The 27,816-nt window shown below is 38.7% G+C and overlaps 3 protein-coding genes across 8 annotated transcripts; 2 read left to right on the top strand and 1 right to left on the bottom strand.

Moving 5' to 3' along the window:
* The first annotated feature begins 696 nt into the window (after positions 1-696).
* Positions 697-7,251, top strand: snx24 (sorting nexin 24). Of its 3 annotated transcripts, none has more exons than XM_042395585.1 (8): positions 697-941; positions 2,991-3,074; positions 3,894-3,998; positions 4,259-4,353; positions 4,485-4,514; positions 4,749-4,813; positions 4,971-5,037; positions 5,472-7,251. In XM_042395585.1, the coding sequence occupies exons 1-8, from the start codon at positions 873-875 to the stop codon at positions 5,527-5,529; spliced, it is 573 nt and encodes a 190-aa protein (XP_042251519.1). In that variant the 5' UTR covers positions 697-872; the 3' UTR covers positions 5,530-7,251. The 3 variants fall into 3 exon arrangements, 2 of the variants coding, with proteins under 2 accessions (XP_042251519.1, XP_042251520.1); XR_006092616.1 differs by having other exon boundaries at positions 704-941; positions 4,971-5,100; XM_042395586.1 differs by having other exon boundaries at positions 706-941; positions 4,971-7,251.
* A 21-nt stretch (positions 7,252-7,272) lies between these two features.
* Positions 7,273-14,600, bottom strand: ggcx (gamma-glutamyl carboxylase). The gene is made up of 15 exons (XM_042395584.1): positions 14,383-14,600; positions 13,913-14,113; positions 13,138-13,296; positions 11,853-12,018; positions 11,682-11,760; positions 11,489-11,595; positions 11,230-11,393; positions 10,792-11,093; positions 10,150-10,281; positions 9,671-9,822; positions 9,376-9,545; positions 9,108-9,238; positions 8,873-9,020; positions 8,383-8,587; positions 7,273-8,295 (listed from the first exon to the last, which is right to left on the bottom strand). Exons 1-15 carry the CDS (start codon positions 14,405-14,407, stop codon positions 8,136-8,138), a joined length of 2,301 nt encoding a protein of 766 aa, XP_042251518.1. The 5' UTR covers positions 14,408-14,600; the 3' UTR covers positions 7,273-8,135.
* A 4,566-nt stretch (positions 14,601-19,166) lies between these two features.
* Positions 19,167-27,719, top strand: gmcl1 (germ cell-less, spermatogenesis associated). Of its 4 annotated transcripts, none has more exons than XM_042395492.1 (16): positions 19,167-19,237; positions 19,466-19,541; positions 21,746-21,928; positions 22,054-22,177; positions 22,278-22,374; positions 22,471-22,568; positions 22,686-22,798; positions 22,931-22,996; positions 23,287-23,371; positions 23,470-23,560; positions 23,649-23,789; positions 24,129-24,198; positions 24,337-24,412; positions 24,515-24,660; positions 25,106-25,193; positions 25,290-27,719. In XM_042395492.1, exons 3-16 carry the CDS (start codon positions 21,753-21,755, stop codon positions 25,428-25,430), a joined length of 1,512 nt encoding a protein of 503 aa, XP_042251426.1. In that variant the 5' UTR covers positions 19,167-19,237; positions 19,466-19,541; positions 21,746-21,752; the 3' UTR covers positions 25,431-27,719. The 4 variants fall into 4 exon arrangements, with proteins under 4 accessions (XP_042251426.1, XP_042251425.1, XP_042251427.1 ...); XM_042395491.1 differs by having other exon boundaries at positions 19,174-19,237; positions 21,751-21,928; XM_042395493.1 differs by having other exon boundaries at positions 19,192-19,541; positions 21,751-21,928; positions 25,290-25,468; positions 25,609-27,719.
* Positions 27,720-27,816: the final 97 nt, after the last annotated feature.

Here is a 27,816-nt window from a genome sequence, read left to right as displayed (position 1 = left end):
CATTCCCCAGAATTTAGGTTTCACAAAAAAAACCTTGAGGGAACATTCTCCAGAGTTTAGGTTTCACAAAAACAACCTTCAGGGAACATTCCCTAGAGGCTTCACAAAAACCTTCAGGGTATGGTCCCCAGAGTTTAGATTTCACAAAATTAACTTTCAGGGAACGTTCCCTAAAGGTTCTGTAAAGGTTTCACAAAATTAACCTTCTGGGAATGTTCCACAGAGGTTTCACCAAAATAACCTTCAGGGAACGTTCTTAGAACCATTATACCTTTAAAGAATGTTCTAGGAACAAAAAGGTTGCAAAACAGTAACGTTCAGTTCGCTTCTCTAAAGATTTCAAAAAAAATTTCTTCAAGAAACGTTCCCCAGAGGTTTCACAAAAAAACCTTCAGGGAACCTTCTCTAAATGCTCTGTAAAGGTTTTATAAAAATAACCTTCAGGGAACAGTCCCCAGATTTTAGGTTTCACCAAAACCTTCAAGGAACCGTTTAGAACCATTTTACCTTTAAAGAACGTTCTAGGAACAAAAAGGTTGCAAAAAAGTAACGTTCAGTTCACTTCTCTAAAGGTTTCACTAAAGGTTTCCTGTTTTCTGGGTTCTTTGTTGCACAACATTAACATCAATCATAAAATCCCTTCAGTGTTGAGGATTTGCTGCGTCCTCCGCTCCGCTGGAGGGAACCACCGAGACTTTGTGCAGCTGGTTTGAATCTAGTGATTTTTATCTGGCTGCCAGAGAAACTGGAGTAAACCACCAGCAGTGTGAGTGAGTGAGTGTGTATGTGTGTGTGTGCGCGCGTGTGTGAGTGCCGTAGGCTCAATAATTACTAAAAAAAAAACCCAAAACATTACGTTACATTAAGTCAAGATGCATCCGGTCAGAGTGTCGATCCCCTCGTTTCGTTCAGAGAACAACTCGATCGAGAGAGGATACACGGTAAGCTGCTCAGTGACCACCTCTGTGTCTGTGTCGTCTCTGCTGCTGTCATCAGTTTTTTATTTTTGTATCCTGCAAATGAAACGATCGTCCGTTCAACATATCAAAGCCGCGTAAAAGTGTCACAGCTCATTTAAATGTAAAGGTGTTTGTTTGGTTGTCGACCGTTTAAGATCAGACGCAAATCAACCCTGAATTCACCTTGATTTTAAACATTGTAAACATTTAAATGTGAACTTAAAGAAAGTAAAGGGCAATTAAGCAAATACTTGAAATGTGACAGTTTAATTTAACGTCGCGTTGATGTTACACGATGACTTCTGTATTTGTGTCTGATTAAAGAGACACTCTGCCTGGAAAAACAACCCACCCAGCCCACCAGGTCAGAGGATCCCCAGCTGTCTGATACAAATAAAGACTGATTTAAATTAAGCTTTATGACATCAATGCATTTGGGGACCTCATAGTAAGCGTTACTGAATCTTATAAACTCATCATCCCTTTAAAGGGGCACACCAGCAGTTTAGATTTGCTCTTCTTTTACAAGTTGGAAGATTATAGAAACCTATTTAGAAGAGAAATGGTCAAAATAGAAGCAGCAGAGGCTGAGATATCCTGACTCTTAGTCCCAAAACACCGGATCCTACATTTCCCATAATGCATTCAGAAGCTTATTTTTGTTAGGCTGTCTTTTAAGTTTGTAATGAAGGTTTTCTATATGAGTTAGTCTCAGGGTATCTTCTGGACTGCAATAAACAATTGTTTTCATTATCGATTAATCTGCTGTTTATTTTCTTGGCCAATTGTTTTGTATGTAAAATGTCAAAAAAAAAAGTGAAAATGCCTGATATAATTTCTTAGCGGTCACAGTGATGTCTTGTTTTGTCTGATAAACAATCCAAAGATATTCAGTTTACTGTCATGTATGACACAGAAAAGCTTAAAGTCATCACATTGGAAAAGCTGCAACCAGACTATGTTGAGTGTTCTTACTTTAAAAAATGACCAAAAAAACAATTATTTGATTACCAAAATAGTTGCTGATTAATTTTCTGTCGATTGACTAATCCATTAATTGTTTCAGCTGTAGTATCAGTGTTCTCATCTAACTCTCAGCAGGTGTATTTACCAAAATGTTGAGCTTTTCCTTTCAAATATGTATATCTTTATCCTGTTTTTAGAAGTCCTAAAAGGTGAAACTATCTGCATTTCACAAGAAAAAAGTAACAGAAGTTTTAATCAAGTAACAAGTTTTAATCATCCGGGGACCCTTCTTGAGGGGTCCTGACCCCCAGGTTGGGAACCACTACTGTAGACTCTAGTGTACTTCCTACTTTGTGGAAGAAATGGTTTCCTGAGTTTGGTGTAGAGAAGCTTGATTAGCCTACACAGAGCTGTGACCTCAATCCCAACCGACACCTTTGAGATGAATGAAACGCTGCCTTCGTCACCCAACAGTTTACAATATTTTTTCATCATCAGTTGGTCTCTTGTGGACTTTTTTCACGGTCTTTTTCTGTTTTTTCCACAGTGACAACAACATTTTATAGCTCTGAATTGTCTTATTTAACGCTCTCTGAGCCGTTCCAGGTGTTGATAATAATTTTTACTTGCTGGGGCAGATGTACTTTGCATTTATGCTGCCAGTTCAGAATTGCATTAACAGTGCTGCCGTCATTAAAGAGTGAATTTCCCCTTTCTCATAATGCTGGCGAGAACGGCTACATGCATGCAGTAAATCTGCCATTTTTAGGGAAGAGTCCAGCTGAGCGGGGGGAAGTAGACGGGTCTGTTTCGGGATGTTAACAGTAATTCTGACAGATCAAGTTGTTTTTTCTACTACAGCAGCCAGATGGTTCCTCTTGGTAACTAGCTGACATAGACAGTAAATGACAGTCAGTTGGTCCGACACTCACGCACTGTCCAGCATAAAATCGTTTAACTGGTGCACTGGGAGGAGTCATTTTTGGCTGATGGATACTGGTGATATATCACAATTTCCGTCAACTGACTCTTAACAAGTTGCGCTGACTGTTTTCTTTCTTTCAGGTCTTTAAAATTGACGTGCTGATGAATGGCAGACAACATGCTGTTGAGAAACGCTACAGTGAATTCCACGCTTTGCATAAAATGGTGAGATTTAGTGCACCATCAACTTTTATGATTTTATCATTCATTGGTGTTGAGTGTTTTCTTTTATCATGAGTTCAAGTGAGTGAACGCTTTAAATCTGTAAAACATTCACATTAAACCATATTTGATACTTTTTCTTACTGATAGTTGAGTTTCAGTTGCCCTTCAATGTGAAAAAGGATTAATGAATTAATTATTTTAAGTAATATATCAAATGAAAATGCTGCTTCAATGTGAGGATTTGCAGCTTTTCTCATATCATGATTGAATTAATCAATTTGGGCTTATTGTCTGTGGTTCTGACTCATTAGGCCAACGGAAGATGACACCTTTGGCTCTTGATTTCATCCTTGATTTCTTACATTTTATAGGCTAAACCATTAATCAGTCAATCCAAAAATGATTCTTAGGTTAATTGATAATGAAAGTAGTCATTAGTTGCAGCCCTAACTGCACTGGTAGAGCAATTTGCCATCATTTTGCAACATTCAGAGACGTGTAGTCATGCAGAGGAAATCACAGCAGCAAATAAACTGTTAATGAGCCTCATACTGGTTAACCAGAAACAGTTTTTTGTAGCCACAAATAAGTTCCTCTTCCTCTTTTAATTAATTTTTACAAGACTAGATGCTGGTATCTGCAGTCAATAGTGTGTGTTTTTTTCAAATAAAACTTCAGTGTCTTTACTAGCAAACTTAATTTGACCACCAGAACAGACACTTGAAAGATACCAAAGCTAACACATGTTACATTCTTATGCTTTTTGTTAGTTCAATCTGCCATGTATGTTTTTGAATGATATTTCAAAACCCCTTCCAGCTAAAGAAGAGCATAAAGCCGCCTGAGATCCCTTCGAAACATGTAAGAAACTGGGTTCCTAAAGTCCTAGAGCAGAGGAGGCAAGGTCTGGAGCTCTACCTGCAGGTACTCTGACACACCTTCACTCCACCCACAGGCATTGTTCATTTATTAACCTACATGAAGTCAGCATCATGCAACAGTCTTTCTTCTTCTACCAAATACATATTTTGTCTCAAAATGAACATAGAAGCTACAGTGCAGATATAAGGAGGGTAAAAATTCAAACTGTTGAGGAAAAATGAAGGTCATGCAGAGCTCTGTAGCACAGTACCACTGCTTCAAGCAAACATTGCAATTTGCTTTTGTTTTGTGTCTTTTGTCAGACTATAATTATGGAAAATGAGGTTCTTCCAAAAATATTCCTGGATTTCCTGAATATCCGCCATTTTCCGTCAGTGCCAAAAACAGAAAGCTGTGGGTGAGTTGAATATGCAGACTTTCTATAAAGTCTTTAAGTCTTTCTTTTAAAAAACATTCTGTAGGCTAGTAAAGTTAGTTCCCAGACTACTGGAAGGCTTGTGGTTTGACCTTTTGTTTTTCTTCTTTAAGGTCATTTGACACAGAATCAGAGGAATCGAGGTGAGCTGTTTTGTTTCTGGTAGATATTTTAAAAACTTAATGACTAAAGAAGAAGAAGGTCAGATTCTCCTTCTGCACTTTAACCAGTTAAAACATGAGTCACTGTTTGCTCTGCACTTGAACTCAGTGACACCACCTACTTCTCATCATTCTGTTCATTATTTGCTGCATGAAGCCGCCCACAAACCTTTTGACCTCTGCTTTTTTTTTTTTTTTTTTTTTGACTCTTTTCAGTAAACTTTCACATCAGCCAGTCTTGCTCTTTCTGAGAGACCCCTACCTGCTGCCATCTGCACACGGTGAGTCCAGACGTCTTTCCTTTTAAATACACAATCATAGTATCAAAGTTCAAAAAGTTAAGTATTTACCATAAATAGATTGTAAAATTACTATGCAAATATCCACAGCAAAAGGTCCTTCTTTGTTCTTTTTACCTCTTGTCTTCATTACTTGCAGACGCATTTTCAAATGTTGTGATTGAAGGCGTGGTACATGGAGTTTTCTACCCAGATCTTCAGCCAAGGTAGAGCTGCAATCTGAGGGAACGTCACTACAAACGGATGCTTCATATTTCACACAATTTTAGGTGTGCTTCTGGAAGGACATGTGAAGATACACTGAACCTCATTCCCCAAAGCATACAACAAAAATCCATTACTTAAAAATATAGAAAGAAAGGATGCCTGCTGGCTCAACAATATCACTGATACCACAGTTTTCCGTTGTCCTTATACCCAGTAGACCACACATTACCATCAATTGTTATTAATGCACCATATTTACCCATATTTCAATGAATTTGCTTAATTCTCCTGAGAAAATAGCTTGAGTGAACAATATTTTGAAGCATTAGAAAATAATCAAGTAAAGATGGCATAATCAATATTATTTTCAGAAATTATAGAGCTTAATACATTCTAATAAATTATCTTAACTTGTACTTTCCTTGTTTCTTAGGAAAGTAATCGGTGAAATTAACATTCAGGATCAACTGGAACTAGAAATAAGAGGCTGATCAAAGTGGGGAGAAATGTTTTTTTGAAAGAGTTTAATTAAGGACACTCCAGCTCTGGGGTGCCAGGAGGGAAATGCTGATGTCAGCTGGATTGGAGGTTAGTTTGCCAGAGACAGAGGAGCGTTTTTGGCTTGCTAGGACAAAGCGGAGAGCTGGAGCTGCAAACAGGGAGGTGCCACTCCCTTTGTAACACCAGCACTGTGGTTTTTGAATTTGTTCTGAGCAGCCGCAGGGAGTCAGCTGAGGGTTGTGGCAGGACAACGTGGATGAATTTTTAGGGACTGAAGATTTGCATACTGGTGGAGGTGACAGAATGTTTGGGTGGAAATGATACATTGAGTTTTATAAATAGGTTGCGGCAGTGATGTGGACCTCTTTTATCAGCCGCAGCAGTGCTAGCGAGCTCTGTGTGGAGCTTTTGGAGGAGCAGCTCAGTTTGGTGATTAACTGGAAGTTTAGTGCAGAAAGCCAATTTGAAATTAAACCAGGACAGACAGAAATATGTTACACAACCTGCGAGCGCGGAAAGACACGTTTAGTGTCATCGCATTGATAGGAAATTGATGTTGAACGAGCAATTAAAAGAGAGTTAGGGTGAGCTCCTTTTCTCATTAATGCCTCTTTGTTTCCTTCACTTGCATTTTGTCCTCCTTCTAAACTTCCTCTTCATGTATGACATGAGTGAGAGATGCAATGATGAGCCGTAAAGAACAGCCTATTTGAATTGATTGAAAGGTTTGAACTGCACACTACAGGATAAAGAAAGTCAGTAAAGAAAGGGGGGAAAAGACTTTAGTAATCATGAAATTAAAGCAGAAATCCCTCTTATTATTGTTAACACCAGCCTGTTCCCTTCTACAGTTCAGTATTGTCTTCATCTCACACCACTGACTTCACACACATGCTTGGTAGCTGAAGGTGTGAGTAGATTTTCACATTTAGGCTCCAATTTGTGCATGAAAATAATCTGGATTGTGTTGGTTTTGTATGGGAGCAGGAAAAAGGCTTCTGATAACACTTGTTAGGGCCAGTACGTAACACTAATACCAGTGATGTTACATTTAATGTTGAATTTACACTTATGTTTATATAGAAGGCCAGTTTTTCAGTTATGGTGATTAGAGGAATAGTCACTCATCATATAAAGGGATGCAAAGTGTGTTTAGTTTTACGGAGCACTTGTAAAACGGGAGGCGGTGATGCAGAAGACTTACAACTAGTCAAATACTGTGCAATATGGAAAAAAAAATACAAAATTGTCTTTATGTTGTTCCTTGTAAATGAATGTCTGTGAAGCTACAAACCACCCATTGTTGTGAACACTCTGTGAAACACGATGTTGCACGTCACTTTTTTGGACAGTACTTGATGACACAACAGTTGTCTGACCTACATTTGGATTCACCATCTCTTAATGTAACTGGACCTCCACTACAGCACAGTGTCAACTGCGTAATTTGTACAGTGTAAAATTAATTCTGAGCAATTAACTTCCACTAAACAGATCACAATTTATGTTTTAACAAAGTAAATTATTTCCTAGAGATTCATCTTGTAGATTTATATGTATTTATACAGTGTAACATTGTAATGTTTGTGCTCTGATTATGTGAAAAGTGTCATTTATGTGCCATAATGTCAACACTGGAAGGCTACTGTAGCACTTCAGGATGGGCGATGTGTAAAAATACTGACACTAATAAAATTCATTATTTCCACAAACCTCCTTCGTCACACTGAAAGTTGATTTTATCAAGTTCATTAACACAAGTTCTTTATTATAAAAATGACAAAAAGCCGTCGATTGACAAGCTGTCAGTTTTTCTCACATTATAGGGCATAAAAGCACAGAACAGAAAACTCTTTGAAAGCAGAGTATACCTCCTCATATACTGGATATTTATAAATCTGCTTCTACTGCTGAGCCACAATTATTGAGAATTAAAGCCGAGCAATTAACTGAGAATTTACCAACAGAAGGAGTCGTCATCGACCAACCAACCGGATCCTGTTCATGTCAGTATTGTCACTAAAATCTGGCCCCATAAAAACAAACAATTCATCATTAAGTCATGTTTTCACCTTGTCTCACCAAACAAACTGCATTAATGCCTCATGGCTTAACATTTAAAATACAGTCCTTTGTTCTATAATGCAGACTTTAAAATCTTTCATTTTTGATGGATTTTTATTTTACTGTTAAAGTTAAATATTGCTGTGTAGTGATGTCACCCAGCCATCATTGCAATTATAAAACTCTGAGGCAAAATTGAACAGGAAATGTAATCTTGCACAGTGAAGCAGTGCACTTGTTAATATACAGTATTCTGGTTTTGCTGCCACTATGATAAATGTGTCCTCTGCATAAATTCAAATTTAAAAAAAAAACTATAACAAAATACTGACTTTGCATTTGGAAATAATCTGAAGTGCCAAACATTTCAGATGCATAAAAAATTAAAAAATCCTTTGATTACTGGGTAGCAATGTCCCCGTGTAGTAACAGTCCAGTAGTAATAACACACACACACACACACACACATCTGGAATGTGTGATGCAGCACTTGGAGGCGACAGTAACGGCATCTTTGGTCCCAGCAACAGCTTTAAAGTTCTCCGTGGCCGACTTCATCTTTGAGCCGCTCGTCCTGGTTGGCTTCCGTCTGAGGTTCTTTCATGTTGGCGAAGGCAACTTCCCTTGTCAGCTGCTCCAGCGGAGGCAGACCCACAGCCAGGTTTCGCATTGCAATGGCTGTCATCAAGAATCTTCAAGAAAAAGGGGATGATGTTAACGAGTGTAGTGCATTCACAGATTAATGTTGGTTAAAGAAGATCAAAAAGGACAACACTCACCCCCTCCGTATCGTGTAGTACTTTTTCACAGCAAAGCGTTCCAGTCGCTCCAGTACGCCTGCCTCCCTGCGTTTCTTCACTTCCTTCATGCGGCGCTGCCTCTTCAGGAACAGCCGCACAACCGGGTCAGTGGCGTTGACCTCCGCTGCTTCATCATCGTCTGCAGCAATAATAGGCTGCAGCTCAGGAGGAAGAGGCTCAGTTTCTGTGGGATGAGACTACAGTCAATCTGATTCTTTTTTTTTTTTGAGTTCCTCAACAATCTTTGCTTTAAGAAAAATCTCATTGCTGTTATTTTGTGTTAACTGTCTGACATTAACAATCCATCAATCAATCAAACTTTATTTATATATAGCACCTTTCCTACAAGTTGCAATTTAAAGTGCTCTACAGATGACAAGCTGATAAGACACTGAGACTAATGCACACAAATAATAAAAATGTAATAATAACCCACTAAAATGCATTAAAATAATGAACAAGGTTTCACCTGTCCCATTGCGAACACGCTCCTGCAGCTCATACAGTTTGGTGAAGTTCTGCAGTAGCACCGCCTCTGTAGTGTTGACGTAGACGTACATGTAGCAAGAGGGGTTTTCAGACACCGTGTAGACCTTATGGTAGGCCCCAGCAGGTACCTAAACACATGCACATTGTGGTAAATGCTTAAGTGTGTCCAGGTGAAACAGTATAATGTTAACGGTGATAATAGTGTGTTTCTGTACCTTTATCTGCTCCCCAGGCTGCAGAGTGTAGTTCTTTTTCTCCTCCACTACCTCAACTTTCACCTGACCCTGCAACACATGGATGCTGGTGTTGCCCAGATCTTCACTCACAAAGTTTTCTAAGTGGAGACCTAAAGGATAACATGTTCTCAGTTAGTATAAATGCAGCACCATGGATTGGGAAAGGTAGAGAAAACAACTAACTAAACACACAACTAAACAGACTTTTCCCTCTAAATGAAAGATAGGAGAAGGAGACGTGTGTAACCTGGGAAATCAGCAATAAAGACGATCTCAGTCTGATTGTCCAAACTGCCCTCAATCTCTTGGAACTTGGTCCTCCAAGGCGAGAGGTCGACCAGAAGAGGCATCAGCCATGCGTTTTGTTGAAACGGTGACCAATCAGCCTTCACAATGTCCACACGGGGATCAAAGATCCTTAGAGAAGAGCAACACTCTGACTGTTAGTTCATTATGATTTTTTTACAACATTCACATTTTGATACATCTGAGGAAAAAAAAGCATTAATAGCTTCTTTTTCTCACGCAAAAGCCTCTCATACCTTTGCTGGAAACGTTCATTTATGGACACCCAGATGTCAAAGTAGATTTCAGGATCAGAGATATTATAGCGAGGCAGGAACTGATTGAGGCATGTGGCGTACTGCTTCAGCATGTCTCCGTGGTCTTTCCACCGACGACTTTGTGTGAACACCTACAGTACATATAAAATATAAAAAGTACTTTATTGAAATTTGGTTAAGCGAATTCACAATCAAATAGAGATAACAGTGATAAGTAAAAAGTATAAATGTAATAGCCTGCAGCTAAGTCATTTGAAACTTAGCCATTTCTGTCATTATTACTCATTTCACATTTCTTTTAATCAGACAAAAGTAACAATTTTACTTCATTATGTGACAAATATAGCAATGTGACTCTTGTATATGTTGTCTACACTGCACTGATAAACTGTTAAGACAAGCTGAATAGATAGAGTTAATGAGATAAACACATTATCTGTGTTTCTCCTGTAACTCACCCCTGGGTTCAGGTATCCAATTTCTCCAGTTTTTCCATCTTTGTAGGTGATCTTAACATGCTGATGGCTGCGGGAGTGAACCATCATGTCCCACGAGTAGCCGTATAAGCCATTGGTCCAGTTGTTGTAACCCTGGATGAAAACAAAATATTAGGATAATTCCATTGTTAATGATTTCTAACCTTTTCACCAGTTTTTGTCAAGTCTGTAAACCAAGATTTTAAATTCATAAATAACCGAGAGAACAATGCAGTGTGTTCATATCAAAGGCAGGAAGATGAGTGTCTTGTTCTGCAGAGCTCTCACTCTCCTGCTGACAACACAGGTCTGAGCTGCTGTTTGCTGTTGACTAGCAACTATCTGATTGAGCAACTATCTGTGTGGTGAGTCAGAGAGGGTTGATAAGGCTTTTGTTGAAAGCAAAGTACAACCTCTCTGAGAACTACCAGATGAAATTTATGCAACGCTTTGATAAACAGTTCTTTGAACATGTAGCTGTACAATCTGTTTTACGCTGACAAAACATGGGAGGCAGAGCAGGGATTAAAGCAAGAAAAGATTTGTGAGCCTGAAAAGGAAAAAAAAGATCTATGTCTGAAATCAGGCATGGTGCCTGAGAAATTTAACCCCTGGTGGAGTTACCTTTGTGATAAAGTGGGAGTACGGCAGGAAGAATTGCTCAATTATGTAGAGGATAGCAAAAATGGCTCGCAACTTGTGCCTCAGTCTCAGTTTGGAAGGTTTGGCAACAGGTGGGGTCTCCTGGCGTTCAGGACGGGTGCTGTGGGTCTCAGGGTAAACACAGGAGGTGCTGGGCTGAGCGTCTGGCGACGTGATTGGCAGGACTACCCTGAGGAATGCTGGGAAACGAGCAAAGAATCTTCTCGGCCAGTCGGGATAACAGAAGAGAGGGCTGGTAGCCAGCATTGTGTAGGAAAACATCCCTGTGGAGTATCAGCATCCTCATTGAGATAGAAATAAATGACACCCAACAAATGAAAGGCATAATTAAAAGTATTAATGGCAGCTGATAAAATAAAGATGAAAGATGTTTTTAGTGAAGCGAAGCAACAGACTCACCGATGCTGAAGAGCTGAGAGTTCATACAGTGGAAATAGGAGACAAAGAAAAATGCATAAGGTCGCGTGGCATCAAAAAACAGCAGGTAGCCGGCAGTGAGATCCAGAATAAGACCGCCTCCGTGCACCACCAACAGACTTACTAACTCCACTGGGAGAATCACTCTGAAAAATAATGTGGGGTACAGCAAGATCAGAGCCGGAGTATTGAGATACGACAGACAGTGATGTTTTGGACCGAGCTGCTAACTGATACCTACTTGAAAGGATCAAAAAGCCAGTGGTGTGCCAAGTATGACATGGAATATCCCTCCACCCAATCAGCATCCAGCTTTTTAATTCCAGCAATGAAGTACACTATAAATATCTGTGAGGAACAACAAACATAGATATCATTAGATTAGATTAGAAAAAACGTATATGCTTGTCTGAAAAAGTCCTTTATGCACAAACCTGTGTCCTCAGCAGAGTGTAATTCCACAGCGGCACATGAGCGTTTCTTATAGAAGGTCTCCGCAATCCATCGACTGACCTACAATGGACAAAAAGGCATAAATGTCTCTTACGCTCACATGTACAGACAGAAATGCACAGGTACCTACAGACAGACAAACATTATCTCACCAGTATCTGTTGGCATCCATGAGTGTGAGCTGAAATCCAATGAGGCCATAGAGGTAAGAGTGATTATTCCAGGCCGTTTTGTCCAGAAAGAAGATGTACCAGTATGTCGAAATGAACATGAGGCAGGAGAGACGGTAGAAACAGCCGAGCATGATGCCCAAGGAGCCTTCAATGAGAGACATATATGCACAAAGTTCAGTTATGATAACATTAACAGTTTTTGTTACTATGAATTATTTTATTTCACACATAAATGTCTGTTTACTAGTCCACAGACTAAGCAGGTGAAATCTATTGTCAAAATAACCTTTTAATCTCTGTTTGGAGAACAAATTTATAAAAGAAAAAGCCTGCATATGAAAATGGAGTTGTGGAGTTTGACAGTCATGTGCTTGTACCAGGCACAGAGGGTCTAATGAAAAGATGCTATTGGTTGCATTATGGGAAATGTAGGATCCAGTCGCCTTTTATAGCTTGAGCCAAACTTGCCATGCTGCTTTGCCTTTGACTGTTCGGTCATTTGCAAAAACTCCGACTTTATAGAAGTGCAATACTAAGTTTGTTGGAGAGCACCTTTAAATGAAGGCAAAATCAAGACAGTTGCACAAAATTCTTAAAATTAGATTTGTGTCCATCTTTTCATGTATCATAATTTATGCAGCTGTAAATAATCTAAATTGTAATGTGACAAATATCATACAAATGGAGCACTAAAGTACTATATACAAAACAAACTGGCTTCAGCTTTAGAAATGTCAGTGATATGAAAAATCCACCCTAAAAATAAGTAGTATTGAAATACGTCCCTGGTGTGGAATCAATATAAAGACGCGCTGCCATGCAAAACTAATTTTTATGAACAAATGTTGGCTCAATACTGGAAGTATTGAGAAAACTAGTAGAACATGGATTATCCACATCGATGTGTTCACTTTGTAAAGTATGTGGTTTGCAGCCCTAATGATTTTGTATTGATTTACTTTGATTATCATCGTGTTCTGCTGCCTGTTCGCTCTCTTACTTCAGCTACAGGTGTGGAAATCAGTTATTTGGCTTGGAGGAGAAGAAAAACTGGAAAATTGCAGGTCTGGTACATGTGCTTTCATCTTTTACCATAGACAGCCGCCCCGCGGAGACTGTCTCCAATAAAAGGCTTAAGCTTAGACTCAAAAAGAAGGGGGAGGGGGCTTTCTTCACAGAGTGTCAGTCAACACAGAGCTGTGAACCTTCCAACCTGTAATCTTTTGCACATCAGCTTCTAAATATTACAACAAGTGTGACCCACCGAGGAACATCACCACATACACCAGGTACATCCAATCCATGGGCAGCGGCTGTAAGAAATTGAAGAGGGGAAAGCGGCACACAGGGGCACCATCCAGGTACTTGTAGTCCAGGTGACTGAGGCCACGTTCCTGCGTGATGTCGATAACCATCAGCAAACCTGCATGAAAGACACATAAAGTGAAGGGGACGCACACACATTGCAAAATAAATCAGAATCAGTTAATGGAAAAGGCAAATGTCATCTTAAAGATCCCCCCCAGACATGTATTAAGACATACAAAAATACTCTGCTTGGAGCAGTTATGTGTGTCTGATATGGTTTTTCTTCAAAAAAAGTTCAAGATATCTTGTTAAAGTCCTTAAAATGGCATTTACTTCTTCTCCCTCATTAAAATTTCCATAAATATACAAATAGATTTCATTTCAGAAGTTAAACTGCTGGACACAAAATATCTCCTTGTTCACTGTAAAATCCATTCTCAGTGTTTGTGCACTGGAGGCTTCAAGTTCCTATATCACACTTGCGTAAGCTGAATATTGAACCAGGATTGACTTCCAATTTAGTTGTGATATCAAATCATGCTCATAGGACTGCTGCTTAAAATCAGATTTTCACTAAGCACAGGGAAACTTTCTGTCTCCTGCAGATGAATGTGATAACAGTTTTCTAACGTCAAATTCTGCACACACATCATTCTGCATAGTGAAGCTCAAGCATTCAACTGCAACAAGGAGAAAAACATGTTTTTGAGTGGAGGGGGACTTTAACGTACCAAACAAGCAGCGGAAGATGCCGATGGATGCGGGATCAGTAGGGCGGTTCAAAAGGGCCACCAGACTATGCCAGGAGGTCAGGTCCTCCTTCTTGAACCCAAAGATCTGCTCCATCCTGCTTTTGGTCTGTGGTTTGTCTTTTTTAGGAACTGCATCCTTTTTTGCAGTTTGTTCCTCTCCATCAGTGCCCACAATAGCACCTAGAGGTTGAACACAGATATACAATTTACTTTTATGTTAATGAGCATGGCATTAACTTACATAATATGAGTTTTTATGTGCTTTAGTTGGAAATCCTGAGGACCCCTGCATGAATTCGAAAAAACATCCAGCAATTATTTACACAGCCAGCACGGTTTTGGTTTAAATAACAGCTTATCCGTGGTTAAATGCAGGTCTAACTGGTAATTACATCGGCTAAACAACAACACATCGTCACACTGACGCTCGCTGCTAACATGAACCTCACCTGCAACAGCGTCTCTCGTCTCCATGCTAGAAGACGTTCAAAATAAACCCGGATTTAGGTTCGGGACAGTCAGAAAGATCCCTTCTGTCTGCTCCTCCGGACCCAGGTGGGGTGTCCTGCCTGGTCACGTCAATGAATCGGACAAAGTTACGTGTCACAGTCCACACACACACGCACACACACATAGGAGGAGAACTGTGTGTGACAGATGCGTTATCTTTTTCCCACCCGCATTCTGGGAAGACCCGCCCCTTTTCTACCTCTGATTGGCTCTGACCTTGATTTCCTTAGTCTAATCCAATCATCTCTCTCCTCATATCTAAATCTAACCAATCTGACCAACGAAGGCAACGAGTACTAGCCAATCAGAGGTAGAGTAAGGCGGGACTTCATGGAATGCGGGTGGGAAAAAAATAAGGCGGGACCGATTGGAATGTTGTGAAACAAGCACTCGTCGTTTATTGGCTGCTTTCTCAGAGCCACGCCTATAAAGTGGGACGTCATATCTATACGTCACATCCGGTAGATTCCTCAGAGTGCTTTTTTGTTTAAAGATGTACATTTTACTTTACTCCAATGAACTAATAGTTGAAAAAAAATAATAAATAAATAGTAGTAGTAGTAGTACTAGTCCTAGTAGTAATACTACTACTACTATTACTAATACTACTACTACTAATAATAATAATAATACATTTAATTTGTACCACACTTTTCATTTGTAGTAAATCAAAAAGTGCTACATCAATTAAAAACATAAAACACACAACATAAAGAAAATAGAGGAAAAGGCAGCATTATACAACCTTCTATATACTGCCCTTTGAGGCATTTTAACATTTTATTTTTTTTAATTAAAAAAAAAAGTGTTAAGAGATAACTACTGTTGAAGTACCAAATAATGTTTTGACAACATTACAGTCATTTATGAATAGCGCACATAGTTAATACATTATTCTATTCCATTGTTCTTTACAAAAAGTGCCATCTTATTTGAATTTACCCAGAAAAATTAAATGACCAACAAGGAAGTCTATGCTTTCCCTTACCCCCCAAAAATCTGATTTTAATATTGTCTTATGAATATGATATAATTTGAATTGCTTTGATCCAGAAAGACTTTTACCCTTCTTCCATGATGATTCCCTATTGCACCTCATAGCATGTTTGAATCTCTCCTTCATATACTTATAATTTCTGGAAGTCTCTTTGCATCAATCATTTTTTGTTACTAGATAATGTAGATTTACAGATGCAAGGGCAAACACACAAAGCTGTGGGTGTGTTGTATTCAAGAGAAGGGCAAACTCTGGCCATCCAGTCACACTGACAAACCATGTCCAGCAGCACCTTCAGTAAAAATGGAAACAAACAAATTTAAATGTACATAAGAAAACTCTGGATGTGTCAGGATAGAGAGGAATTAAAATACTGGTTAACAGCACAGCTGAATGACTGAGTATCTCACTTCAAGATTCAAAGCACACATCACCAAGATACACTGCAGAGAATTTTAATTTATTTCATTATCATTCCTGTGTGTACTGTATGTGAAATAAAGGACAAATATTAACTATAATAGATCTGGACACACCTCTTGCTTGGGCTGAATTCATTGCACATAAGCAGGGTGTTTGACTTCACCGACAGGGGTGCTTGAATCTTTCTCCTTGATGAAGTGTGGTCATTAGATCTTAGCCAATTATCTGTCAGTCCTCTTGTGACTTCTGACAAATAAATGCATCAAAACAGGGTGAATGTTCCCATGGCTTCCCTGAATTTATACCTGTACTCACTGCTAAACACAATGTTTCACCACAAAAATTTACCACATATATACATCTTGTGACTCTTTTTCTGTCTCCTACAGTATTTCAATCTACTGTCATGACTAGAATACAAGGATACCACTGGAGGGCAGCTGAGTGTTGTATATTCATAATTATTTAGAAACTATTTGTTCATCAACCGAGCTTTGGAGAGCTTTGGAGGAGAGATAATCCTGCAGGGGGTTTACGTTCAAGATTTCAGTTTCATTGTTAAATGTTCATGAAGTTAAATGTTATTCATTCAAGCCATTAAAAAGAGAAAATGGAGTAAAGGGCAACCTTATTTAAGGCCATATTTCTATTTATGAGATACCATTTTGTAAAAATACTTTAAGTGTCATCTTTATGGAAGAATAGGAATATTTTCCTGAAATACCTGCAGTCACATTAATAAAGAAGCTTACTTGTATTGTTAGAACTAGCCTTGATGCAACTATTACGTGTATAGATAATGAATAAATTTATGTCTATTGAGTCGTTAGTATGAGTGAGTACTACTTTCAAAAATTAATTCATTGTGCAAGGTTCTTTCCCCTCTTTCAAGGGTTATGTTTGTAGTTATTTCCTCAAGTGTTTGAAAGGTGACCACCTCTGATGAATCTCAAATTGTCTGTAGAAACTGGGAAATGTTTTGGGTATTGAAGATGGTTGTAGACTAAACACTTTATCCAATCCGGATGTTAGTTTAGCTTTTATTCAGTGAGGTCTTGGTCTACTTACATGGGTTATTCAGAGTTGTGTGTGGGTGAGAGAGTGAAAGAGGTTTTGATGTGGTTGGAAACAAGAAATACCTTTGTGAACTGGCCACCTTGGACGCAGTGACTCTTTCTCAACCCCGATGTACAGGTTAAAGCTTTTCAACATCACAGGGAAGCCTGTTGTTTCACACACAACCGTATATTTTCATGAGTATATTTTCTTTCTTCTCCTGTCTCTGTAAGATCTTTATTTGTGACAGAGTTTGAATTTGATAGAACAACATACATCTGTCATTTATATGTTTAAAAAATGTTGCATTACTTGTAACCAGTCGTCTGTCCATTTATATCACCACCCACAACAACTTTATTAAAAACAAAGCAATGTGCTTTATGTGTGGTAAAATATGTATTAAAATAGTCATACTGTTACTAATATATAATAAAATGAATGCTGTTTTTCGTTTGCTTTTTTGCTTCTGAATTCAGCCAGCAGAGAGTGTAGGTTCACATTTTTTAACATAATACTAGCTTGACTTTTGTGTTTTGTGATTACACAAAAATGAATGGTTGCTTCACCCTCTGCTTTAGATACTGATTCAAAAATATTTAAGTTATTCTTTCAGATCAATTAAAAAAACAAAGAAAGAAAAGCATTTCATAAATAAAATGTTTTGGATAATTTCTCAGCACATCAATGATTTAATGATATAAAAGTATAATAATTTGCCTCCTAAAAGTTTGAATGCAGTTGTGATAACAGTCTGCATTACGCAAAGACTCCAAACTTTACATACAAGGCTAAAGAGTTGGCTGATTTGGCAGTGCTCTTTGGACTCAGGAGGATCCAGGCAGACAGGTCAGTAGGGTTCAACTACTGTTCAGAGGGACTAATGTGTAGGATTTGTTATCAAGTTTTCATTTTTTTATATTTCATGGGATGATTAATATCAGTTTAAAGTCTTAAGGTAAATCTAAAGTACGGCGTGGTTATTTCAGGTAGAGAAAACAGTCGAGGCATAAGCAAACAAACAATTTTTATTCATTTCAGATTCAAGGATGGGTTCACAAATATTTTAGTCTATTTTAAAACAACAGTGAGTTGCCCATATGAACAATGAAAGAGCTTTTCCTTGCTGTAATCTTTTCCTCCTGTTCATACTGGCTATTAAAAGATCCCTTCAAATGTGCTTTCAGTGTAAGTGATGGAGACCAAAATCCAGTGTGTCCACACTGTCATTTTGTGCAAAAATGCATTTAAAGTTTATCTGAAGCTTCTATTAGGCTTCAGCAGTCTGAGTTAGTCATATGAAATTGATATCTGCCACATTTACAGTCTTTTAGCAGAAAATTCCCTTTTTGTTTCCTCAGACAGTGTTTCCCTGTTGAGCTGCGGGGTGGAAGTACAGTAACAAAAAGAGGAACTTTGGCACTAAAAGGACTGTAACATTGAAAGGTATCTACTTGATTTGACTCATTTGGACATTGGACTGAAGCTTCATATTAGCTTCAGATAAACTTTTAAATACATTTTTGCACAGAATGTGGATTTTGGCCCCCATCACTTACATTGTAAGTGCATTATGAAGGGATCTTCAAAATCAGAATCTGCTCATTAGCCAAGTATTCAAGTATACAAAGAATGTGTCCTGGTGTTTGCTCCCACAAACGCACCATAAAAGAATAAAAATAGAACAAGAGTAAGGTAATAATAATGATGACAAAGTATTACTAAAATTAAATGAAACATTTCAAATTTAAAATCTATTTACAAAAAAGAATACGTTTTTAAATGGGATATAAAACTTTAAATGAACTATTGACTGTACAAAGGAAATAGAGACTGTGCTACAGACCAAGAAATGAAGTGTATGAGATATATATTAAAGGTGACAAGTGCAAAAATGAAATGTGACATGTGCAATAAACAATTAAATGATGTTACAGTGGAGGTCGAATGAAATGTACAATGTTCAGAGTGTCCAATTTGATGAAATATAGGCTATGATAGTGACAAGTGCAGGGATAAAACGAGTAAAGTCCAGTTTGATAACAGTACAGTTCAGCTGTTTAGTAGGGCCTTCTAATGGATGAACAGGAGGAATAATTATGGCAGGAGAAATCTATTCGGGCAACTGACTATTGTTTTAAGACAGATTTGAAAAATTGTGAACCCGTCCTGTGTGATTATTTTATTGGCCGACTTGTGTAATTCGTCTGTCTGACACTGAGCGGCGCTAGTTAGCACAGCGGCCACCTGTGACGTAGAAATGTTACCCGTAACTACCGAGAGAAGAAGAACAACAAAAGCAGCCGCAGTTTTTTAAGGTAGTTGAACACCAGCTTCTGCCTCTGGCTTCATATTTGCACTAATTTAGAGAAAAAAATGTAACTGGGACCGAAGACGGTATTGCTGTGTGGAGGCTTGTGTGGAGGAGCAGCTTGTCAGAGGCGAAGCTGTTATTGTTTCCGTCTTGTTTTTTTGGATGTGAATTCGGCAGCTAAGCTAGCTTTGAGGTTAGCTCATCCTCAACTGGCTCGTCAACTGTCTTGCAGACTGACCTGAGATTATCAGCCGCTGTTTACACCTCAAATTAACCATACCTCCGCTGGCCCTCTGATATTTCATCAGGTAAGTTAGCTAAGCCGTTGTTATGCAATGTCGAAAATACTGTACATATGGTGTGCATATGCTTAAGGAATTCATGGACATATGCAGCCACTTAAACTTCATTCAGGCTTTGTTTAGTTGTGCACTAAGACTCTAAAATGCAAGTTTGTCTGCCTTTCTTTCAATTAGATAGGCAGATGATAACAGCCACCATATATCAATATTTCATTTATTTGGGTGGACATGGTGATATTGATAAAGTAAAATATTCCAATGTTTATTTACAAAATACCTAAATAAAAATGGGATATGATGACTAGTTATTTCAGTCATTAGCTTAAATTAAGTTTGCATTGGCTTTAATGTTACTTGGTTAATAATTCTGGAAATAATAAGCCCAGTTATATATGCAGACGGTGACAAATTAAAGGAAAAACCTGAATAAATTGGATTGGAGAAACATAACGAATGCAGATGCTTCCACACAGGTGTATTGCATGGTGCAATTGACATTCAATCATGTTTTGGTATGTATAATAATGCTGAGCAGGACCTGTTGATCCTGATTTTGTATAAAGATGGAAAGAGGAAACAATCTAAATGACTTTTATAGAGGGTTCATTGTTGGGGCACGTTTGGCAGGAACTTCAGTCACAAAGACTGTTCAGCTGGCTGGTGTTTCAATAGGAACAGTGACTTACGTGACATCTGCATCTAGATCTATGAGAAAGACATCAGTTAGTAGGGTTGTGAAGTTGTGGTCGAGAGTGCACATTTGATGACTGTGATGAAAACAGAAGAGCAACTTCCTCAGATGACTGAGCTTGTCAATGCAGAACATGATCAGACTGTGTCAGCAAGAACAGTCTGTCGACAATTATGCAGAGAGAGATATTATAGTAGGGTTGCAGTGCATAAACCCCTCATTACGAAGATGAATGCACATTTGAGAGATCAGTGCTGCAAAAACAATAGGCACTAGTCTACAGAGATGTGGAAAAAAGTGATATGGTCAGATAAAGTGTGCACCAAGAGAACGGTACAGGTCTGAATGCTTTGACCCCTACAGTGAGGGGATCTGGTGGCTCTGTTGTGCTTTGGGGGGCATTTTGCCGACATGGTTTGGGTCCACTTGTCCCCTTAGAGGGAAGGGTCACTGCAAATCAATATAAAGTTGTTCTGAGTGATCACCTTCATCCTATGATGAAACATTTCTATCCTGATGGGAGTGGTCTCTTCCAGGATGATCCACAGGGCACGAGGGGTCACTGAATGGTTTGATGAGTATGAAAATGATGTTAATCATATGTTATGGCCTTCACGGTCACCAGATCTCAACCCAGTTGAACACCTATGAGCGATTTTGAATCAAAGTGTTAGACAGCGCTCTCCACCACCATCATCAAAACACAAAATGAGGGAATATCTTTTGGAAGAATAGTGTTCATCCCTCCAGAAGAGTTTAGAGACTTGTAGAATCAATGCCAAGGTGCACTGAAACTGTGGCACGTGGTGGCTCAACACCTTACTAAGACACTTTATGTTGGGGTTTCCTGTAATTTATCACCTGTCTCTAAGTTATCTTATTTCATCATGCGCAGTATTATTAAGAATTAGGCAGTCTTTCTCAAATTGAACAGGAACTTGAAGAGAAACCATAAAGCAGTAAAAAAATTTCATCACATTGTTAGTAACCATGTGTTTATGCATGAAACAAATGGTCAATTAACTGATTCATCTACTGACAGATAATTAGTTTTTATAAACAAACTATAATTTAAGTCATCTATCAAGACAAAAAAAGGCAAACATTATCTTGTTTCAGCTTCACATGTTCATAAATGTGCTGTTTTTCTTCTTTTGTATCATTGTCATTGAAGACATGTAAATTTTAACTTTTAGTTTGACAAAACAAGTGATCTGAGATTATGACATTATTAAATCAGCAATTTTCACCTTGGGTTTGTGTCACTTTTAACTATTTTTATACTAAATGATGAATTGAAAAAAGAATTAAATTAAACATTAGTCGCCCCCCTAAAGAGAGATAAACTAAACAAGCAAAAGAAAATACATTACTACCAAAGCCAAAGTCCCAAACAATATCTACTCTTATGATATTGATATATATTGATCTATGTAGCTGTGTTGTAATGTCAAGATAAAGCATAGCTGACCTGTTATTTTTGACAGTTGTTTTGTTTGTGTTATGTCTTCTTTGGAAGTATAGAAATGGGAAGTCTGGGCAGCAGGTTTCAGTCCCCCTCTCAGGGACCAGAGGAGGCTGCAGAAGGCACAAGTGGCAGCCGCAAACATGGATGTGAGTGTAAGAAGAGGAAACGAAATGCCCAGTGTGACTGTGACAGTGAACAAGAGGAGGACGATGCCATACTAGATACACCTCGCAGGCAAGTCAGGTCAACAGACCAGTGATCAAGTCAGTGTCAAATATGTTTAAGCTGTCAATAATGTTGCCTCATCTTTGCTTTTTTTTTCTCTCCTCTGTTTGTCTGTGTTTTGCAAACGTGAACAGGAAGAAACTGAAAAGCACATCACGATACATTTATCAAACCTTGTTCCTAAATGGGGAAAACAGCGACATTCGAATCTGTGCCCTGGGACAGGAGTGGAATCTCCACAAAGTGTACCTGTGCCAGGTAAAAAAAAAAAACACCACTTAAACGGTCGATGATATAATATTTCATGTGAGTTATTCATAAAATTTACGCTTTACTCCCTCTTTCTTGCTTTTGGCAGTCAGGGTATTTCTCCAGCATGTTCAGCGGCTCTTGGAAGGAGTCCAACATGATGGAAATCAATTTGGAGATCCCAGACCAGAATATCGACACAGAAGGTGAGAGGACGTTAGTCACAGCAACTAGCCATCATCAGTGTTGGTTGGTCTGTTTATGTGATTTATTGATAACACTTTACTGTTCTGTGTGTGTAGCTCTACAGGTCGTATTTGGATCCTTGTACCGGGACGATGTTCTGATCAAGCCCAGCAGGGTCGTCAGTATACTTGCCGCTGCTTGTATGCTACAGCTGGTCAGTAAATTGAAAAGAAGAAAGTTTTTTGTCTCAAAAGAAAATCTTCATTTTTGTATAAATGCAGTTATATAATACAAAACTGAATCAAGTCTCGTGGTTTGTTAATATTCACAGGATGGCTTGATCCAGCAGTGCGGAGAGACAATGAAGGAAAACATCAGTGTGAAGACTGTGTGTGGTTACTATGCTTGTGCAAGTATCTATGGCCTGGATTCCGTCATGAAAAAGTCAGATTCTGATTTATCTCACCTTTTTAAAAAAAAAAAAAAAAAAATCACAAGCACTAATAGAAAAGTGTGTCATTTTTAGAGTGTATTTAACATAATACCGTTACTGTGTCTGTGTATCTCTTTCTTCAGGTGTCTTGAGTGGCTTCTCAACAACCTGATGACACACCAAAATGTCGACTTGATGAAAGAACTCGGGTATGTGTACTTGGCTCATAATCCGTCAGTTTTTATGTCTTTGTCTAACAATAACAATAATAACTCTATCTTTATTAAATAACTTAATAAATTAAGGTACCGAATCAAATTGTATATTGTTACAAAGCTTGTTGTTAGTACTTCCGAAATATAAATTGGACAATAAGTGGAGAAAACCTTGAGTTAAATTGTCTCAGTCGGGTGCAGTGCTGTGACTATTTTAATGTAAAAAACTAAATATGTTGTCTATGAACATGTAATCACTGTTTGTGTCTACACTGCATTTACAGGGCAGAAGTGATGGAGCAGCTCATCCAGTCGTCAGACCTGTTTGTCATGCAAGTGGAGATGGATGTGTACACCGCTCTGAAGAAGGTACAAGGATAAATCATGTACTTTATCGCTCCCAGACACATTCGCTGTATAGTCAGTCTTTTTTTATTGAGTCTATTTATAATTCCATCTCTCTTTAGTGGATGTTTCTGCAGCTCAATCCATCATGGGACGGACCCATCAAGCAGCTCCTGGCTGATGCCGATGCCTGGCTTTGCAAACGCAGGACAGGTACTGTAATACCACAACTTATGAAATAGTATCTTCCTATGCTACATGCAGATGCTTGACTCTGTTTCCATTTGACCTTTGTCTGCAGATCTGTGTGAGAAAGAGCCCTTCTTGAACACAGAGGAGGGGGAACCTTTTTGTTCAGTGTTCAAGTACGTCCGTCTTCAGTATATCATCAACGACCTCGCTTCTGCACGCATCCTGGAGAGAGACAACATTTTACCCCCTGGTGAGATGTGGCTCTGTCTACATAATTTCATCATGAATGTGCCTCTTCTGTGCTCTGGAAAAAAGAAATCTTTAATTTCATCATCCAATATCAAAGCTGCAAAGTGGTTTTGAGTACAGTGAATAATTGGATTCAAGCATTTTATTTCTTAAATTCAGTTTGATTTAATGTTACTTGGTTGATCATTTTAGAAATAATGAACCGCATAATGAGCAGCATTTAGAATTAGACAGTCTTGCGTAAATTAAATAGGAACTTGAAGACAAACTATAAAGCAGTAAACCAATTTCATCGCATTGTTCCATGTGTTTATGCACCGTCAATATTTTTCTATTTCAGATTGGTTAACGTCGGTGTACAAAAACCAGTGGTTTGCTATGCTGCGGACAGAATTTGACAATGACAATGGGTGAGAACCTGAAACTAGTAGTGGACTAGTAACTTTCTTTTTGATTTCTTCTTGAAACTTGTTATAACTACAAGAACTGTGTGAACTGAATATGATTTTAATGCTGTTGAGTTGACTAAAGCGCCTGTGTAACATTAGTCCCCAGGAAGCTAACAAAGAGGAGTTTGAGTTGAGCAGCATGAGGTGTGGTAGGAAACTGACTAAAGATGGAGATGTGAGTAGGACAGTCTCACTGTTACAGTAATTTTAGCTCACATACAGTAAATGTTTTTCATTTAACTTCTACAGAGAAAATCAGTCATTTTCTTCTCCTCAGTACTGCTGGCGGTGGACAGGCTTTAACTTCGGTTTTGACCTGCTGGTGACCTACACAAACCGTTTCATACTCTTCAAAAGGAATACTCTCAGTCAGCCATGTGGGGGCGCTGTGAGTCTGCAACCTCGGAGACACTTGGCATACAGGTCAGTAGAGCCTTCAACTTTAACCCAGAACATTTACTCATATCTAACTCATCTGCTAGAAGAGTCTCAAACTAAACAAATACTCAGTGACATAACATCACAGAATTGAAACAAATGAACATTGTAGAAATAAAGGTAAGTGTGTAGATGTTTGAGTTTAATTGCAACAGAAGTGGGAACTGTTTGACTATACTATTGCACAGATATCTTATATCAACTAAATATGATAAGTATCTAAGTAATGAATTCAGTGTAATTACTATTCTAATAAATAACTGTCTGCATTCTTTTAACCTGTTATTGAAGATAAAGAGAAACAATTTAAGATCATTTGGATTTGTGCAACCAAGGTTATTTATTTGTTATAAATCCTAATTATGTGTTTGTCTGCAGATTTGGTCTTGGAAAACCTTTCACCTACTTTTATCACTCCTTGTTTGTCCAGGTTACGTCTTGCCTCCTTCGATGCCCGTGGAAAGCTGGTCTGCAGTCGCTCAACAGGTTACCAGCTTCTCACCCTTGAGAAAGACCAGGTCAGTGAGCGATGGCTCAGTTGTGACTGCATTACCCTTCATAAAACGCTGCTCTAGACTCGCTTAATAATTCCTCCCCTCCCTTCAATCACTCAGGAGTATGTGGTGATGAACCTGGACAGCCGGTTGTTGACATTCCCCCTCTACGTGTGCTGCAACTTCCTTTACACGTCGTCCCAGTCGGACCACCGGCCGGACACCTCAGAACCAGAGAGCAGCACCCGCAGTGTGTCTTGATGCCTGCTCGACAGCCAGTAACTGCTACCATTCCTCTGGTAATGCTGCGACACTGACACAAGCTTGTCTGTACAATCCACTGCCACATTTAACACCACTTTGACATTGGACATATCGTCTGCATGCTCTGTAACTCAGTGAGGTGTTAAGGGAAAATCTTTTGTATCTATGTATTCAGTGTTTTGGCACATTCTGAGTTGGCTACATATACATGGGCCAGGAGGGATTAGGCCACCCTTTGCCTTCAGAGCAGCTTCAGTCCTCCTTGGATCTCTGCTATGAATGGTTTGCACTGGGATGATGGACCCTTCCTCAAGATGGAAAACCTTCAATTCTTTGGAGACAGTGGAAATCTGCTTTGGACTTCAGAACTTCAAATAATGGCTACATGACATTACGATCCGGTGATTGTGACGGCCGTGGAAGGGTTTGAGTTTACACTTATGTTAATGAAACCACTCTGGAATCGGTTTATCAGTGTGTACAGTAAACCTGGACCTTTTTAAAATAGTCTTATCATATCAAGAAGCCGTCATCAGACCCCGTCACCCCCATGACATCGACTGGAGCACAGATCCACTCTTCGAAACAGAAATTGTGGTTGATTTCATCCATGGATTTCACCAAATGTGAACCCACATATGAAGATAACAGACACTTCAACACACATCTTAATCTGAATTTCAGTGGACCATCTCAGAAAATAGAAATGATCTCTGCATCAGAATAATGGTCTGTGGCAAAAAAGTTGATACTACTCTGACGTAAGTCTGTTCCTCTTATGTTTCGTGTTGGGTGTGATCAGAGGTGGGGCTGGCTGTTCTGCTACCAGGTGCGCTCCAAAACATGATCGGCGCAGTGCCAGTTTGAGCCGGGTGGGCGGGTTTTCCACTCCATTTCTGATTGGCAAAAAAAAAAACCCAGCACATCTTGTTTGTGCTGACTCAAATGGCTTCATGCGGCAAGTTGTGTTGACTGAATGATGTTTAGCTTTGTTCAAGGTTTGAATTTGATTTGTGTGAAATGTATGATTACTAGACATTATTTTTTATGCTGTTAGAAAACGTGGTATTTTTGTTTACTTGCCGCATGACTGTAAGGTAACATACAGTCTTTGCCAAAACTTAACAGGTGTAAAAAGATTAAAGTTTATTTCAGCATCTGCACCCACTGCTGCTGTGAGATTATCAGCTGATAGATTTAAAATCCTACCTGCTAATATTCCCACCCTTGCCTTAACGAAATAAGTGGCAGGCCAGCACGGTCGAATAGATGGCAGCCGATGAATACACCCAACAGGAATGTTTGAGTTATGAAAAACCAACTGAATGATGGCAGTAAAAGCAGAATTTTCAACCTTCATTTCATCACTCTTTAACCCTTTTGTAGCTCAGTCTTAAGTGGGACATTTCACCATGCTAACACATATTCTACACTACAACAGCTTCTGTCCACCTGCCCAAGAAATAAAAAATAAGTAAAAACAGCATCATCACTCCCAAAGTATCCCAAAATGACATTTTCTGCAAAACATTTATAAAATCTGATGTAAACAAAAACTTTTCATTCAAATGAATAAAACAAGTAACTGCACAGATGGTGGGTCTGAACAGATGAGCTGAGCCCCAAGTACTGGTAACCATGTTGATGTGACATGTTCCCAGTGAACCAGCATTGTGTGGCCTGAAAGTCAAACTTAACCCTGTAATGTTGTTTCATTCAACATGAGGCTCCAGGAGTCTTTTGTACATCAGCCTCATTTTACAGTTTACAGTCGGAGGTCCGGTTATTATCACCAGCTTTTTTTTTTGAGACTCACAAAAATGTTGATCAGATTTTGAGACTTCCTGCAGCGTTAACCAGCTACACTGTCAAATGTTGTTTATCGGTGTTGAGCTCCTGTTTTGCAGTTCAGTCGGTTCCTGTTTAGACGGTATATTTAATTTGCTCTCATCACCAAATGAATCACCTCTGCAGTTTTGATGTTGTACACATTTCTACTATTAATTTAATTACTATTTGTTTGGAAGTCTGTTGTTACCTCATATTGTTACGAAACTAGTGAATGTGGGGATTGTCAGACTTGTAAAGCTGACATGTACTGCTAAATCATTATAGCTAATATGACTCGCCTGCAACTGTTGTTACGTTCATAGTTAAAGGTGTTTTTATTTGGCATTTATTTATTTTTTACTTCATTTGTATGGATTTATTTTTGCAAAAGAAAATGTGTATTCAATTCTCAACTGCCAATAAAACTGCCCATCCATGTGGGCTGTGGTGCTATCACATGATCTTATCTCTTTTTCTGAAATAGGTCTTTACTGCAGCTGTACAGTTATTGCTGTATTTATGCTTCTGTAGCTCTTGCACTTGATACGTATTG

Source organism: Thunnus maccoyii, chromosome 19 (assembly GCF_910596095.1).
Source record: "Thunnus maccoyii chromosome 19, fThuMac1.1, whole genome shotgun sequence".
NCBI classification, from domain to species: domain Eukaryota; kingdom Metazoa; phylum Chordata; class Actinopteri; order Scombriformes; family Scombridae; genus Thunnus; species Thunnus maccoyii.
The sequence above is the reverse complement of the archived record's forward strand: the minus strand, read 5'-3'. Positions and strand labels throughout refer to the sequence as shown.

Coding starts and splice junctions, on each gene's coding strand:
- gmcl1 (XM_042395492.1), top strand. CDS start 21,753: ATGGGAAGTCTGGGCAGCAGGTTTCAGTCCCCCTCTCAGGGACCAGAG. Junction 22,178..22,277: donor ACAAAGTGTACCTGTGCCAG/GTAAAAAAAAAA, acceptor TGCTTTTGGCAG/TCAGGGTATTTCTCCAGCAT. Junction 22,799..22,930: donor CTGGATTCCGTCATGAAAAA/GTCAGATTCTGA, acceptor CTCTTTCTTCAG/GTGTCTTGAGTGGCTTCTCA.
- ggcx (XM_042395584.1), bottom strand. CDS start 14,407: ATGGAGACGAGAGACGCTGTTGCAG. Junction 11,761..11,852: donor ATGGATGCCAACAGATACTG/GTGAGATAATGT, acceptor TGTCCATTGTAG/GTCAGTCGATGGATTGCGGA. Junction 10,282..10,791: donor ACTCCCACTTTATCACAAAG/GTAACTCCACCA, acceptor GTTTTCATCCAG/GGTTACAACAACTGGACCAA.
- snx24 (XM_042395585.1), top strand. CDS start 873: ATGCATCCGGTCAGAGTGTCGATCCCCTCGTTTCGTTCAGAGAACAAC. Junction 3,075..3,893: donor TCCACGCTTTGCATAAAATG/GTGAGATTTAGT, acceptor AACCCCTTCCAG/CTAAAGAAGAGCATAAAGCC. Junction 4,354..4,484: donor CCAAAAACAGAAAGCTGTGG/GTGAGTTGAATA, acceptor TTCTTCTTTAAG/GTCATTTGACACAGAATCAG.